The sequence below is a fragment of the Miniopterus schreibersii genome (assembly GCF_964146895.1).
Source record: "Miniopterus schreibersii genome assembly, chromosome: 6".
Taxonomy (NCBI): domain Eukaryota; kingdom Metazoa; phylum Chordata; class Mammalia; order Chiroptera; family Miniopteridae; genus Miniopterus; species Miniopterus schreibersii.
This window is the reverse complement of record NC_138107.1, coordinates 31,697,152-31,715,405: the sequence shown is the minus strand read 5'-3', so window position 1 is coordinate 31,715,405 and position 18,254 is coordinate 31,697,152. Positions and strand designations below refer to the sequence as shown.

General features: G+C 34.6%; 1 protein-coding gene across 27 annotated transcripts in view; it reads right to left on the bottom strand.

The window, feature by feature from the left end:
* Nucleotides 1-18,254, bottom strand: part of RIMS1 (regulating synaptic membrane exocytosis 1) — a gene marked incomplete at its 5' end in the record, with an annotated part of 385,667 nt that overhangs the window by 80,941 nt on the left and 286,472 nt on the right. For 12 of the 27 annotated variants that reach the window (XM_081140479.1, XM_081140463.1, XM_081140465.1 and 9 more), the window contains 2 exons: nt 10,189-10,301; nt 18,074-18,145. In XM_081140479.1, the coding sequence (XP_080996605.1) occupies nt 10,189-10,301; nt 18,074-18,145 (185 nt within the window). Of the gene's footprint in view, nt 1-6,335; nt 6,366-10,188; nt 10,302-11,368; nt 11,552-18,073; nt 18,146-18,254 lie in introns of all 27 variants that reach the window. The other 15 variants (XM_081140483.1, XM_081140456.1, XM_081140467.1 and 12 more) reach the window with 5 other exon arrangements.

Here is an 18,254-nt window from a genome sequence, read left to right as displayed (position 1 = left end):
TACCATGCTGTAAGAAGAGAAAAACCAGTGCCTCTGCTTCCTCGCTGTAGAGCAATACAATGAGAGTTCCGTGATAGTGGAGCCCATCTTTGCTCCAATGCATGACTCAGAAAGAGCAATGATAGATAACATATCTGGAAATTGTGAGGTAGAATAAAGTATAGGAATGAAATACCTGCAATGACTTAGTTATTGAAAGCATTGAAAAAGAATTCCCTCTCTGAAGCATTTTATTTTAAAAAATCACAGATAGTGGGAACTCAAATATAAGAAACAATATAATATGAAAAACATAAAGATTAAGGAGTAATAGAAGATGATAAAAAAAATTGCTAATTGAGTCTTTAACCAGCATAAAAAAATCCAAAGCCTGGATAGAAAAAATAGTTTGATTCTTGAAAATTTGAAATGGAATACTAGTCTGTACCCACAGTTTTCTAGACTTTAGAGGAATATACATTAAGATGGACATTCTCCATACGCCTGGAAGCAATGGGGCAACATGGTAACAACCCAAGACTGGGAATAACTAAGCAGAGATTCAGCACTAGACCCATCACCATCATCAATGCTGCCTTGATCAATTATTGATATCTCTCTCCACTATGGAGGTTTTACTTGTAAACTGAAGAGACTGCTTAGAGTAACCTCCTGCTGTTTGTTTATGATTCTAATATTAGTTCAATAGGGTATCGGTATTGGTGAAGTATTTTAAAAATTTTTTCACATTTTCAAAAAATGGAAAACTACAAATTTATCTTTGCTCTGTTATCTAATATCCAGCATTTTTAAATTTGCCAATTTACCAAGACTTTATATAATTAAGGGGAAAAATTGACCAGTTGTATTTTACATTAATATGTTCTATTACTTAATTTCCAGTTAAAAAATAATATACTCCTTGCATGTTTATCTGTATTTTTAGTCATAGAAGTGAAGTAAGCAACTTTGATATAATACTTATATACTTTGTATCCCTCCGAACACATATGCAATATATGTACATAAAGATTGAATGTTTAAAATATACAGAAATGCCCAAGTTCTGGGTAATTTTCCTAGAATAAAATGCATTTCAATCTGTATTGGTAGAAATATGCCAAATTGTTTCTCTTGTGCCCTTACATGATTCTTTTGGATGTTAAGGATTATACTATAATAATATAAACAACAAAACAAAGATAACATCTATCGAGCGCGAGAAACATAAAACACAATAACACAAATTAATTAAAAATATAACCTGTGTTGTGGTAGACAGTTGAAATGGAATGCTCGCACTGGTGAAATAGGTAATCTGTGTATGTAATTGCTCAAATCTCACTGTACCACAGGCTGTCCTTGTTTCAGCATGCTGATTTTCACTGTCTGAAACAAAACTCAGGACCTCCCACCACAGACATCACTTTCAGTGTCAAAACTGCCAAGCCCCAGAGTGACACTGAAAATACTAAGCAGATCCTTGACATAAGAAAACCAGGCTCTTGACGAAAGAACCTGTCATTTAACCTCATTTTTTCGTGTTACACAGGGTTAAATAGCTTTTTAAAACGTATTTCAGTTTTTAGAGGGAGCACTGTCTCCTTGCGAGGCACATCTTCTAACACGACCTCCTCGAAGAGCAACCTGTACAATGAAGACCTCTCTGGGAAATAACAAAATCATCCCTGAGGGGTCTTGCTGTTTATCCCACATGATCTCTAATATGTTTATCCGTAATTTTTCTTCATTTCAGTCACACTGGTGTTAACCGAATCTAGCTTGAATGGCTTGATGTGGCATAAATGTTAAATCCAACTTCAATTTTTTGACAGTCTCTTTTTTATCCCCCCTGTACAAAGTGTTCACACATTTTAAAATTTCTAAATCAAAATGCAGTATTTAGGAGACATATACATCTATATAGGAAAAATGTCAAAGGCCAACCCATGGCTAGGCGCGTGCCTGCCGTCTACGTTCCTCAGCACTTCCCTCAACAGGGCCTTTCTCGTAAGTTGAGGTTTGGTTGATATAAGTGTTAAATACCTTGAAGTTTTAAAAGCCTGTAGTACTACTATAAATAACCATATTTGAATCAGCAGGATGGGAAATAGGGTGAAAACCAGGAGTTCTGAATCATTTTATATGGGCTGCTTCACCCTCTGTGTCTCTAAAGGTTAAAGAGAAGGCCAGAATGACAGCTACACTTCTCAGTTGGTGGACAAAAGAGATAAATTAGACACTTTTACTAACAGAGGTCTAAGTATTTCTGAGTAAACATTCATAAATATTCATAATGAGTGTTAAGGAAAAGCATTGCCCTGGAAAATTAAAAAACTCAAACCTTCAAAATCTTCACATACAATAACAGGAAATGAATCACCTGGCCTAATATCCACTATAGATGCATCTCATAAAGATGTAAATAAAATCAAAATCCTTTTCTACTTGACAGTTAAAATAATTCTGATTCCTAAGAATACCCAAATTATTTATTTTTAGCTAAAAGTCAAGTAACATATTTGTTCCTATAATGTGTTTCACAACCATGGTACACTATCAAAATACAATAACTAATGTAATAGAAAATTATTAAAGTGATTTTATATGATTTGCGCCTAAATAAGGTTCATGTTAATAGTTCCATATCAATTAATTTTGTATGACTTAGCATTCAAACTGTTCTTGCCAATATTTAAAGAAAGAAAGTACAGGTAATTTATTTGAACATTTTAAATAAAAACCTGTACTTTAAAATATACTTTACTGGAGATAATCCTTAAGTGCCCCCTATTACCATGTTGCAATAATAAGTTTTATTAGTGAAACAGGAAAACAAAAAAACAACAAATGCTAATACCTTTTTGTTCCTTTTCAAATTATTTAGTCACTTGAAATCTCATTACCTTTTATTCTGTGTGTAAAATTACACATTTTTCATGATAAAGGAAATTCATGTTTGTAGAAAAGATAGTATGATGTGTTTTGTTATTATTCAAAATTGCTTCCAAAGGCCAAATGTTAATGCACTTAAGAAATACTATCTAAAGGCATATAAATAGAAATTTATTATAATAACATTTTTTCTCACCTTGAAGTCATTTAATTTCTGGATCTGTTTTGATCTTCTTATATCATTATTTCGATGCCCCCAAACTACATTCATGGGCTCTTTAAAACTGTCCAAGAAATGTAGCAGAGAGGGAAAAATTGGCTTACTTTTAGAATGAATAATTTAAAATATGCCTACAAAGCAGTTTGTGAAGCCTAAAATGATATGGTCTCTCAGCTTTTAACATAAAAGAGGGAGGTAAAAGGTAAATAACATAGAATGAACATTTATAGTTGTTACTTATCAACCCCAAGAACGTATTATGTTTATTGAAATACACTGGCTTCATTTTCTCAAGTTGCATGGTAACTTGAGGGGCAAGCCAGGTATTAGAAAATTTACCTGAGTGGTGAAAAGTCAGGTCATCAGAGGGGACGCAGGAACCCTGACTGGGTGTCTCTAAGATCCTGGTGTTGGGAGTGGCGGATGTCACAGCAACATGGGACAGTGGACAGAACCTGGGCTGTGGAGTCAAAACCTGGTTCTGCCCCACAACAGCTTTCTTACTTAGGCATTCCACTTAACCCCTTAGGTTCTATTTCTAATGCAACAGGTTACAGTTGTGTGCATGCTGTATATAGTTACGAAGTATTGCAGGCACAGTACTCAGCAAATGCTGTTTGAATGCTGGAGAACCTGTTAGAGCAAAGTGATTGAGAACAAGGTCTGTGGAGCGAGGCTGGAGGCTAGTTCCCTGTTCTACCACTTACCAAATTTATGACTAATAAAGAGTCAAGTTTTAAATTTTTCTAAGCTTTAGCTTTCTGTTAGAAAATGAGGATATTAATACTTATATCTATGGCTGCTGTAAAAATATTATGAAATAAATATATAACACTCAGTAGAGCCACTGACACAGAGTAAATGCACATTAAATTCTGTGCATTACCATTAAAAATGTCAACTTCTGTGTCTTACAAATAAATATGCAGGAAAATTATATACCAGTCCCCTACAGTTAGGATAACTAACTGCCAAATTTGCCCAGAGCCATCCTGGTTTTAGCACTGAAAGTCTTTCTCTCGGGAACTGGCTCAGTCCTCCACAAACTGGGACCATTGGTTGTCCTACAAGCTCAGCTACCATGAATCAAAACCAAGCTCTCACTGGGGGCTCTGTAGCCTGTACTGTCAGCTAGCACGGCATGTCCCTGTCCCTGTCTATCCAGGCAGCACTCAAGGGAAGTGAATTCTCCAATATGATTGATCCCAGTAACAGATCAGCTCACAGCAGCAGGGTTTCTATGCAAAACAAGTGTGGGGTTTTTCTTTTTCTTTCTTTCTTATGGGGTATGTTAGCCTAAAATTTGACATTCTTGAACTTGCTTCTATCCTTCTTGGTTTTTCAGACTTTTCCTGACTAAGCCTATCCTTGAGGAGAGGGCAGCAGCCTCTGCTTTACCTGGATGCATTCTGGCACGTGCCTCGTTGGTTGTTTTCAGCCATATGGTCTATTCTGTGAAGTAGAGCCGTATCTTGTGTCCAAGGAAGACTTGGCAGAGTTAGGACACATCTCAGCCAGGACACAATGACCTTATAAAAATGCAACTATCTGACATGCTCTCTAGTGAGCCTTTCAATGTGCACACTTCCAACAGACTTTAGATTGTACCACTTAGGGATTTTGTTTTGCTCTGATTAGCTAATTATAGCTTTTGCCTAGTATTAATATGTATGGAAAGGCTCTAAATGAATAATTATTATATGTTTCTTTCTTTTGGCTAAAAGAATTAGGTCATGACTCATGTCCAATATAAAAATTTAATGCTTTTATTACACTAAAATTTATCCTGCAAACACAAATAAATGCTTCTGAGCCTAGGTACAATTGTACTGGCCATTTTTGTACTACAGGACCGAAAATTGTGCTTCTGGTATCTGAATTAAAAATGAATGATGGCGAGAAATCTATAAAAAATCTAGGGACCAAAAACATCTTAGTCAAATTGAATAATATTTTATTTTTTATTAATATATATTTATTGACTAGTATGTAAGAATTATGCCAGAATGTATATTATGTGCCAGAATATAAATATATTTTTGTAAATTCAATCTAAAATAAGTAACTGAATATTATCTCGCCTTTTCACACTGTAACACTGAGATACATAATATGTACCTCAATATATTAGGAGTCAGGGATATTATATTCAGGATTTGTACCTATTAAGATAGAATCCACTAAACTATAGTGGAAAGAGGTTAAAAGTGAGACACCTGGGGCTGTAGTCTACTTATCAACCCTAAGAACATATTATGTTTATTCAAATACACTGGCTTCATTTTCTCAAGTTGCATGGTAACTTGAGGGGCAAGCCAAGTATTAGAAACTTACACTCATCAGCAGTGTAAATGGGTAAATCTCTGAACCTGAGTTTATCATTCATTATATGGATGATGCTACTTGCAAGACTTTTAGGGTTACTATGGACAATAAATGGATTCAATCATTGATCCAAAAATATTAAAGAAATGTATTTTTATTAAACTATAAAGCATTATGTAATTTTTAAGTATTATTAGAATTATTTCATGAAGCAAAAACTCATGCTCAAATATAACACTGACAAAAATAACACTGAATAAGAAATGGTGTGAGTGGCACATGAGAGTGGGATGAGGTGTGCATCTACTTGAAACTCAAGTCCAAAGACCAAAACTCAAACGTGATCCTAAAGACGATAGGTAAGATAGGGTGTCAGTACAGTAGGCCGAATGGTTTTCCTCTTCTGTCCCTTGGGGAGATAGAATTGATGGGCATTATAACAATATTGAGGTCATGAGGGGTAATATTTTGGCAGCTACTTCCTAGATGCATGACTGCAGTGGGGGCCAAACATTCAATAAGGTTACTGGCATCTGAAAGGGGAAATGCAGGGATTTTCTATTCCTTTGTATAAGATATTACCCTGAAAGGAATGTAGGAATTAAATCTTATCCATGAGAGCAGGGGAACGCAAACAAACAAACAAAAATGTATTTAAAAAGAACTGTTTTCTAGTTGTCAGTGTGGATAAATAAATTTTGAAGCAAAAATATTCTTAATTTTAATAGTTTCTTCTTTGATGCCAACTGCTCACAGAACAAACTAATACCAAATGCCCTACAAAATCATTGCAGGGGGAAAAAGAACTACTGTTAAATAATTTTATCATCATTTAAATAAAGAGGTATATAATTTCTCATGTATTATGAAAGGAAAAGAACAATATTAAATGGTTAAAAAGTTACATGATATTTACCTTTTGTGGAAGAGTTACATTTTTCTTGTTCTTCAATGAATTAAATGCACATAATGATGGAAACAAAAGAAAGAAATCAGCAAATTTATAGTTAGACATGAAAATGTGAATCAACACAATGGTATGAATAATAAAATGCATATCATGTACGGTGATAAATTACAATGACAAACATGAGGAGGTCTCAAATATGCTTCTAAATTAATCAAAGAAAGAATGAATACAAGTCAGAGATTTAAAATAAAAACAGAAACATTGGGAAATTAATACATTTGAAAAGTATATTTTGTGGTATTTTTTTCTTGCTTTTTAAGAACTAAAAAACATTTCAGCACCAATTTTACATTTTAAAACATTTTAATTTTAATTCGCTCTTTTTTATAAAACTATTTAAAAGTATATTTAATATTTATAACTAACCTTTTTATTTAAAAAATGATAGCATTTCAGATAATTTGAAATTTAATATAATCAATGAAAAATAAATTCCATTTTTTACTAGAAGTCGGCATTTTCTTTTCATCATGAAAAATATTCTGTAGCATTTTCCACATGGAAAAAATACAGTCTAATTTAAGTAATCCTTTCTTCCTTCTCAAATCAATGATATTAAAATATGTCATGGTGAAATTGTTCTTTGGAGACTATATTTCTTAGACATTTCATAAAGCTTTATATTAACCTCCGTGTTGCTATACTATTTACTGAGAAATAATGGCCTATCTAGATATTTCTGAAGAGGAGTAGCATTAGAGTTAAGGGTAGCAGATATAATAACAGAACACATAAAAGATAAGTGGCACAGCATAAATAATCTTTAAATACGTCTTCTATAAAAGACATCCAGCTGAGAACAAAAAAACATCATTTGGTTTCGGGAAACCTACAACATTTTTATGCGACCAACATGTTGCTTTCAGTCCTCATTCTATGTAGGGGCTACACTGGAATACAACACTGAAATATAACCAGATAAATTTCTTGGAAGTCTTTGTTAGCAATTATCACAATACTGTTTGAGTTGCCTAAATTTTAAGGACATTTTTTCAGCTCCTGTATCTCAAAATTTGTATTCATCCCTCTTCTTTTCCCTAACAAAATTTTAACATGATCAAATTCCATGTAACATTCCTAATTTAAAAATCAAACTGTGAAATACTTTTTAAAAAATTAAGTAAACATGTCTTTTTAAATGATATGGTAGCCTTTAAAATAATACATATTGCTTTTATGGTACAAAGAGAGAGTAGTAAAACAGAATTACAGAAAAATAAAAAATAAAACCCCCAAACAATCTAATCATCTCAGCATCCTAAACACAACAATGTGGACAGCTGTATCCAGAAACTGCATATGAATACAATTATGTTGTAAGTTTAACAAGAAGTTGTATCACTATCCAGGAATCTAAACCATTTGAAACATTTGCTCTTACCAATCCAATGCTTATCAACTCAATTATTTTTTTTAAACGGGAAATTACCCTCTGTTAAAAATAAAAAACAGACAAACAAACAAGAAGAAGACCAGAAGGAAGGAAGTCAAGTGCCATAGAGCCTTAATCAATTGCAAATAAACTGCATTAATCTTCATAGAAGATAGAACCAAAATTTAAAAATATCAAAACAAAAAAAGATAATTCTGTAGCTCTAAGAACAACAATGCAATTAATGTTAAACAGAACATGCTAAATTCTGTCTAGCCCATGGATCAATTAGAAGTGTACTTTTAAAAACATATTTTAGGACACACAAGACATCATTTAAACTGTTCAGTTTGAAATCAATCAATAATAAGATGATGGTGGATAGTGTCATTTATCAAAAGTCTCAAAGCACATATTAACATCATAATGTAAACCAAATCTACTTCAGTTACAGAAGAACACTGAGATAATAATGTGTGTTGTCATATTCTTAAAATTCCAGGAACCTCAAATAAGTGTTTACTAGCATATTTGTGATATTAAATAGCAAAATAACTCCATCAATTTCATCCTCAGTCACTCCTTTCTTCCCACCTCAATTCAATTCTTACAAATTGATGGGTTATCTGGAAGACAACTGTGAATATGAATATAACAGTAATCTTGATATTAAATAGAACATGAGCTTTTTAAAAAAACAAAATCCAGCATACAATCCAACTGATTTCATAGATGCAATTCTTATTTCTATGGAAATAATATAACTATAATCTCACTATATGAGAGTTATATGCAGCACCCTTCTATGATTTGAACCTGAAGTGTTTCAGCAACTGGAGGAAATGCAAAGAATTTTAGGAACACATGATTTTTCAGATTTCAATCTTTAGCAAAATATGGCTGGTAACACTGAGTCTCTAGGTAAACACCAGAATTTGCAGTTTGTTTAGTTGTGCAACAGGAAGTCATGAACGGATAATTTAAATAAACACCAAATTTCATAATTTAAAAGTAAATATTAAAGCAATTTCATGTAAAATATTGCTATTACAGTCTTAATAATATAAATTATGAATTAACTTCTCAAAATGTTCCCAGAAAAAGAGAAGGCTTGTTAAACACGTGAGTTGAGAATTCCAATGAATTCCTATTTTAGAAGAGAAAGTCAGATTTTCACATAGCCTCATATTTTCCTGATGAACTAAATGAATACCCATAAGAAGCCTGAATAGTAAAACATAAAATACCCAAGGGACATATGATTTTAAAAAATAATACAACTCCAGAGTTTACTATAGCAGCATTCCTTATTGAAGTATCAATAAGCTGATGCTCCTTAAAATCTACACTGATTTTTCTATCACCAAGTATTCTGCTTACAAACTCTGCCATATCAGTCTTGGAAACAAAAACAATGTATTTATCTTCTTAGGTCTTTAATATGTCTGTGATACATTTAGTAGACCACTTCAATTGAGTAAAGCGGGTACTCAGGACCCTCGACACAGAATGAAGTGCAAGTAAACATCAGTAACAATCAACACTGTTGAAAAAAATATTCAAGATGTTAACCTTTCAGTTGTTTCATAAAAATAAAGATTTACAATACACATTTTAAATGTAAGTCCACTGCATTTACATTACAACCCCAAATTAAAAATTATTCCAAGTAAACTGCTTAACAAAGCCCTAGTATGACTTATGTGATAACATATACTGATAACAAGTCATTTCACCTACTGAGAAATGGAATAGCACCTTGGGTCACATGAAGGAAACAGTGACTATTTTAACCCAGTATTTAAATCATCTAGCCCAGTGGTTTAGGGAATTTAATTTCCATTATCAAAACACCCCCCCCACCCCGGGAAAATAAAACACAGTGTGTATATGCTTAAAATAAGAAAATTTTACGTAACATGAACTGTTAACAAACCACTAAACTGTGTACTCTAAATATTTTTTATCAAATTTATATAAAACACAAGAAGACACTGAAAATAATTTAAAATAAAGAATACTAGTAAAGCCTTCTATGTGATCAAGTAGTTAATCAAGAGTATATTTGAAAAACAAGGTCAAGTAAGTCTTCTTTTAACACAATATACCATATTGCACTGAGGTTTCAAAATTCGTATTTTCTTTCTTTGTCCTTTGTAAAAAGGTATCTGCAGGGCTCAACCTGTTCTTTCAATAGACTATCTAAAATGCATTCGTTCACTCACTCAGCAGAAACACAGTTTATGCCATGAACACAGTCTATGCCATTATAACTTGGTGCTGGGAATAAAATTCTAAGAAACTTAAATTCTTAGGACTCAGCAAACTACATGTAATCAAAATACTATTTGTTTACTAAAAGACGTATCAAAAGAAGTGGTTCTCAGATCGGAGATTTTTGGACAATGAGCTGTCGTTAGCGGATACCTTGTTCGACACTGCCGCTTCGCACTGGCACTTGTGGGAGCTGTCTTCCCCGCCGGCTGCCGAAGGCCGCGTCCGCGGGAGGAGAGTGGCCTGGGCTGGCTTGTCGGTGCGTTCTGTGAGCAGAGACAAAGGGGGAAAATGAAACGATGAAATCCCAAGAGGGCCTCACAAAAATCTTTTCCTTCTTCCTGTTACTATTAATATAGATATAAACACCTAACTAGGCCTTTGGAAAGAAAATAAATTACTTTTTATGATATGTGTAAAAAAAAAATTACAAAAAGGGGCTAAAAGAGATAGGGCAGGGTCTGTCACACACAGTTCTGCATAATAAACTCCTGAACTGAGCAGAATTGGACTCATTTCTTTCCATTAACTTTCCATGAAGTTGTGGATTTCTGCTAGGTTATCAATTTTTGGTAGCACTGAACCAAATACATCTAATCCCAGCCTCTAAGTCTTCACAGCATGGGTAAATTAGTTAAGAAAGGCTGTTACCTACATTGCTACTATTAAATCCATATTTATGCCTACAATTATTTATACGTGATAAGAATAGTGATAGCTGCTGACTTTTTGTACTTAATTTTTAAATAGGAAAAATCTTGAAAAATATTTAAAAAATAACCTTGGGCACATGCTATGAAGTATACTGGTGCAAGAATCGAAATTACAAATGAAAACGATAGAAGTGTGCAGATACGTTACTACTGGACGGGAGTAAGCTGACATCCATCTGCTGGCATTGAAACATACTTTCTTTTTAACTAAAGATCTTTAAAACTAGTCTTTTACTGAGCACATATAAAATGTTTTTTTCAAATTCCTTATATTTTTTAAAGCAAATAGACATTGAATTCCACATACTTTCTTATAAAGAATTCCATATAATTAAAAATATATGTATCTATGTGAATATGCCACACACAGATGGAAGGACACCACACAGCCAGATTTACTGGTCAATGACAGCCACGTGGCGGGAGCTACAGCGTACCACCAGCACAGTGGAGAGAGATGCAAGTAGTAGAGGATGTGAGGGAGGTTTAAGTGTCACAAAGAAAGGATTAAAAGTCATGGTGTCATAATGAGTGAAAGCTTCGAGTGCTCAGGAAGGTACAACACCACACCAACGCCCGGAGGCGGGACACGAATGCTGGGCTGGACACTGAGTAGTGACCTGGTCAGAAGCGGAGAAGGTGGCGCCGACCCTCCGGGGCCGAGGCGGCGGGCGGGGCACAGTGTCCTGACACTAGAGTGCTCGCTCGACCTCGAGCGGGCGGGGTGCTTTCCCCTAAGGACTGGCTGATCAGTCGCTCTTGGGGCTGCGTATCCCCTTCTAGAAAGACATGGTGGGAGAACCCTAAAACATTAGGGTCAAAAAAGATCTTCAGTCAGCATCCGGTTCACATTAACTTTGATACCAACACATCTGTCCAAGGAAAACCTGGTTACTCTCACAAGACAGCGATTTTAAAAATCAGAAGGAAACCCATCACACAACGACTGAAACGCAATTCAATTCCAGCTGGCAAGTTGCTGCAAATGCGCACGCCTGCGAGGTTCCGAGGGCTAGCCTTGGTTCCTTCAAGGTGGTAATTCCTTATAAGTTCCGTAAGAGCAGAGACTTCTCTTTTTTTTTTTTTCTGAGCTGTATCTCTAGTGCCTTTTTTTTTTTTTAACAGCTGCACAGAGGGCAAAAGCTCATAAAGATCCTAATTAAATGAGTATGATTAGGGTCATGAACACAGGGACACTTCAAGCACTTGTCTTCAAGGAGAAATAATGCACTTAGAACTCTGTGTATATTTTGACAGTGTTCATGCATAATTTTACCCTGCAGTAATAAAATCTGTACCAAATAGCAAAAAGGAAGATGTCTTCTGAGGTTAATTTGAACAGTCCAACAAATTAAAACGACAAAATAAGATGGAGAGGCTTCATTATTGAACTGACTAAACACAAAAGCCTGATGTATGGATATCATGTCCTTTCATATTTAAAAAATATCTAAAAAGATACTTGTCCAAATACTAACAGTAACCTAAATATGGTACTCAAAATTATTATGAAGCCAATTTATGAATTAAGGATCAAAAATTAAAAACTGATGTTTATATATACAGTAGTCCCTCATTATCTGCAGTTTTGCTTTCCAGGGTTTCAGTTACCCAGTCAACTGTTGACCCAAAAATAGTAAATGGAAAATTGCAGAAATAAATAATTTGTAAGTTTTAAACTGCATGCCCTCTGAGTAGCGCATGAGATCCCATGCTGTGCCCTCCGTCCCACCCGGGACAAGAATCATCCCTTTGCCCAGCGTATCCACACTGAATATGTTACCAGCCTGTTAATCACTCAGTAGCCACCTTAGTTATCAAATCAGTTAGAGAGAGAGAGAGACAACACATTCACATAACTTTTACTACAGTATATTGTTTTTATTGTTCTATTTTATTATTTATCGTTAATTTCTTACTGTGTCTATAAATAAAGTTTACAAATTTAACTTTATCATAAGTATGTATGTATAGGTAAAAACATAGTATACATAGGGTTCCATACTACCTGCGGTTTCAGGTATCCACTGGGGGTCTTGGAAGGTATCCCTAGTGGCTAAGGGAGGACTACTGTACAGGGTGGGGAAATGGTAGCTTTACAGTTGTTCACATAGAAAATAATACAAAAAATTCATAAATAATAATACAAGAATAAACTGTGTCTCACATACTCACAACTGTAAACCTACTTTTGCCCCACCCTGTATATATGCTTCTTTAAAACAGACATGTGTTTTTGTCTTTTTTATCATTTTCAGTATGTATCTTAAATAAAATGCACATTTAAGATACCTGATATGAATTATTTTTCACAGTGACAGAAGCAATGGAATAACATCTTATCTTTTTTAAAACAATGCTATAAAATTCAATTAATTTAAAGTGTGTGATAGAAAATACATATTGATCACAGGAAGCACGTTAATTATTGAGTGCTTTACTCAACTTGTTTCAGGTTGACAACTTTTTCAAGTAAAATGATTTTTTCACGGCTATAATTTTGATTCAGGGTATCTCCTTTATTTCAGAACAATAAAATGGGAAAATGTCAGGTTTTAGAAAATAAGAAGGTACAGCTTAGGTCTTTCATTTTATCTTCTTGAGATCTGGATTAACGCTTTATCAGACCCTAATGCAAATCCCCAAACCTGGACTGTCACTTCGATTTCCAAAGGAAAAGGAAAAGAAGTGACGGTACTCTACATATTAAAACTGTTCATTCATTCTGAAAGGACTCCTGACTTAACTCTACTGAATTTATTTATATGGGAAGGATTGCGTGATCAAATCCTTTCCAGTGATGAAGAATATGAGTTTTTTCTACTACTCTTTAAAAGCCATTATCATGAAAATAAATTCCAAGCACTCTTTGTTCAAAATACACTTTCTAAATGTAGTCTGAAAGTTGATTATTACAGTTTTCACCCTAGTACTGAGAAATTTCACAGATCCTGCAATTTCCCTAAAATCTTGCTTCATTCCTTAATGCAATTCATAAGCTCCAAAGTACTACTTAAATGTGGCTTGAAGGGTGAATAATTTAGATGTGGCACCAAACTAAATGGCAAAAATATGAAAAGCAATTTTGGGGTAAATGGATGATTTTCTCGGTGAGTGTTATACAGATCGAGGTGAGGTGACTTAATGTTCTCAACTCCCTCGCCACGGGCTTGCGGTGTCTGAAAACAGCTTGTACTGTTTCAGGTTAAAAAATTCACACCAGATCTATTTTTTATGTGACATGAACTAAAATTCCCCTAGTAACAAAACAGTTCTTGCCACCAACCAAACTATAACAAATATGAAAGCATGGACCAAAGGGGAGGCACAGGAAGCCACTGTGCCTGAGGAAGAGAGAGGAGGGTGGCAGGAAGGCTGAATCACAGGAAGAGAAACTGAGGACAGAGAAAATGCAGAACGTGAAGAGAGAAGAGCAAGGTTTGGAAGATGAGAGATGACGGCCCCAAGTCCAGTGAGTTTTAGACAAGGGGAAAAGGAGACTTAAGAAATTCTGAGGTACTGGAGTGAAATGTTGAGAGAATCCAGGGTGCAGAGCCTTGATCTTTTAAATGAAATGGTATGTTCTAAGAATGTAAGAAAGAAAGAGATCAAGAACCACCATATTAGAGAATGGAACAGAGTGCATGGGGGATACAGAGAATGATAGTCACTACTGTTCTTCAATGAGCATCCAAATGAAGCCGTCGACACAAGCCAGGCGATAAGGGCATGTTTGTACATTTGTATGTATGTTTGCATGCCTTTGTTGTATGTTATGTGTGTGCATATATGAACACATACACCCATATGTATGCTCTTTGTTTGTATTCTCACAACATCTCTGAGAAGTGTTATTATCCCTATTTTATAGATGGAAAAACTGAGGATCACAGAGCAACTTACAAAAAGACAAGGAACCAACAGGTGGCAAAGGCAAGATCCATACAGGCCTACGGAGCTTCAACATTTCTCCCTTTTCTGCCTATTGAGGTAGAATGTATTTCTATATCATGAGATAAAAAAACGGTAATTTCACATCTCTGGATATATTGTTATCTTGTAAGACAAAATATAAATATATGTCCAAGTATCACATTTTTTAGCAAGATTTCATAGTATTGCCTTCTGAGAGTTTGTAGGAATAAAACATATGGGAAATGGCATTTAGTGAATAATTAATCTGCTACATATGTTTACATATATCTCATATTTTTAATACAAAAACAATTAACCTTCTAGAGAAAAATTCCAAACCTCAGTATGTCTCACTCTAGTCCACCATCTGCAAATCCATATCTAGCATTGAGTTTAATTCATGCCTACTCTCTTCATCTAAGACTAGTGTTTAAGACATGAACTTAAGTAAAACACGTTTTTCACCAAAACCTTAGGTTGTTAGTCACACATGTCTGTTGCTGTAAATGGACTTGGAATAAATTGCTTCTATTGCAATTTAACAATATAGCTGTGTGCTGTTTTTTTTAAATGACTGTTCAATAGCTTGTGCTACTTAAGGTCAAATCTTCAAAATGGTTCCTCCTGTAGTGGCCATTTCAGGCCTACACAGGCTCTTTCCAGGAGCATCAGAACAAAAATGCATACTCAAGCAATTCTAAATATTAGTCCTGACAAAACATGCTCCAGGTAGCATAAAGAGTGTAGGTTCCACAAGAAGAAAAGTTACTAGCACAGAATGCAGAAGTGGTGCTTGTAGTTCACTGGGCGTAATTCACATAAAGGAGAAAAGTCGGACTTTTAACTAAGGACTTTCCTCAAAGAATCTGAAGCACCGCTTTAAATAGCTAGGCACAAAAGTCAGGAATCTGTTTTGCTTGGGTTCTGTCTGCAAATGATCACCAAATCTTTCAAGATATTTTCTTACAAGGCTGTTCCTCATAAGGCCAAATTTGTTTAGGCAACAAAGGACCTTCAAAATTATAATACTTACACAACAAATTTTGCCAGAAGCCAAGGCGTGACTGTGTGGTTTGTCTCCTTTGGGGAAGTTAACTCCCAAAGGCTAAAAATCTGCATCTAGAGCATTCATACTGTGACCTCAATTCATCAGTAGTTAAATGTCAACTCAAGGTATCTTCCAATGAAATGAGCACAAACACAAACTTAGAAAATCCAGACCGATACTTCTTTCGTAACTAGCTATTCAACAATTCACTTAAAAACTAGGTAATTTATACTCTAATAAAAATCAATAAAGAGCTCTAATTACAATCAAACAAATCTATACACCTAAAAGGTTCGTGTTTTCTTTATTAAAACCTACAAAGTAAGTAAAGGCAGGAGTAATATGAATATGGCCCTTAAGCAGCAAACAATTGAAACTGGAAGTCAATTAAATCCTTGCTATTCTCACTGAAGAGAGGATTTGTATTTATCTAAAGATATTTTCAGTGTTGCAGAAAAAGGTGCCCAACTATCACTCAACTGGAGTTAAGCACCTTCAGTTGATCTAGAATCATCTAACATTTTGTAAGCAGTGTATTATTGTCAAAAAATCTTGTTCACTGATACATTCTAAATGCAAAATTAAATATGCATAAATGGAATAAAAAGATACATTGAGGAAGAATTTTCAATCACGTCAAAATAATTGAAATTTTGTGTGCATGAGACAGCGAGGTTATGAATGATGGTTGAAGATTAAAACTTAAGAAACTTAAGTTGTTTGCAGTGCTAGTAAAGAGGCTGCGGTTAACTGAGTTGACAATAAACAATACACAAACAAACATAATCCCTATTGATTCATTATCTACTATCTGTCTGTCTGTCTGTCTATCTGATCTATCTAAAATGCTAGAACTATGTGCTTCACTCCCTTGCTCAAAGTCCAGCTCTTTCGTGAAACTGAATTCCAACTCAACACTTTTTTGAGTTTCCCATAACCTTTTTCCATTCTAAGTCAAGTTTGCTAAAGAGTCGCTATGCCCAAAGACCATTAGCCAGGAATAAATTCCATCTCCTCTTCCCACATCCTCTGCTGTGACTAATACCTACTCATTTTTCTGACCCCAATTCAGAGGTAATGTTCTCTGGGAAGCCTTCCTTTTTGACTGCTCACTATTTTACTCCATACTTAGCACATAGTTTAGCACAGGTTTGTTCACTGAGTCAATGCACTGTACAGATTCTATCTCGAGCAAAGCTATTGTGACAGCCTAACTGGTGTCTTGCATCTACCCTTGAAACTTTCAGTCTGCCTTCTAAAATGCTGTCAAAGTGATCTATAATTTTGCAACTGAAAACCAATCATGAGCCTCCATTTTGAAAGCCCACCCATTAATGGATCATGGAATAAAGCAGAAAGTAAACATCTGTAGCACGACCCACAAGGGCATTTGTAACAACCTCTAAGGATTTCTCCAGCTTTATTTTCAGCCCTCTTCCCCATCTCCTGTACCCTATTCTCCCTCCCCACATGGGTGTGGTTTCCCCAAACTCAAGAGGATATTTCAAGCCTCAGTGTTTTCTCATATTGTTCCCTTCTCATGCAATACTCCACCCTTCACATCTGCTTTTATGTATCTGGATTTAGCACAAGTGACACTTGTTTATAAAATATTTCCTAACTCATCAGTGCTCCACTTTTTCCCGTGTTCTCACTGTATCTTGTGCACATCTCTGTAACTGTTATGACACTTGAATATACTCATTCACTTATATCTATGTCAGCCTTTATGCTTTCAATACTTGTTGAATTAATAAATATACATTAATAGGATTTTTGGTGTTACTTACAACTATGTAAAAAATGTAAACAAATACCTTGCACCCAAATATTCAAAAAATTTGCAGAATTAGATGAATTACTACAAATGAAAGACCAGCAATCTTTATAATTTCTATGTTAACTCAGCAAATAACTTTGGTTGTAACATACAAGTAAAATTTTAAATTATCCATTTGTAGGAAATAAATTTTTAAAAAGATGGCATTATTTAGATATAAGGTACTCAAATAAAAAATATTTGCATATTTTAGGTACTGTATTCATTGTAAACATTTAAATAATCTCAGAAACAAAGTATGATTGTCTTAATATGTTCACAGAAATAGGTATAGATTTAATTTTCTTTAATAAACAGAATGATCGCTAAAATAAACACATGAGATTTTTCTTGAGCCCTAAGATTTAAGGGCTGCCTTCAAATCACTGTTGTTTATTGAATGACACTATTCCCACATAGGAGATTTATTTACATGAATGTCTTTCAACATCATGATTCTGTGTTATGTAAAATCCAAGTGAAGGCACCCCTGAATATATCAGTAAAACAGAAGATGGCCGCACAGCACAACACCAAGCCTACCTTTCTGCATCAGAGGCAATGCCTTTCCTAGTCTGTTTTTGGATGCTAGATCTTTCAGACTTTCTGGAGTGCCTGTGGAATGAAGTGTTAAAGAAATACAAAATATATGATGAATAAAGCTACGGTAATATCATACAATGATAAAAACAACAGACATGAAAAATGGCAACTATATTACCTA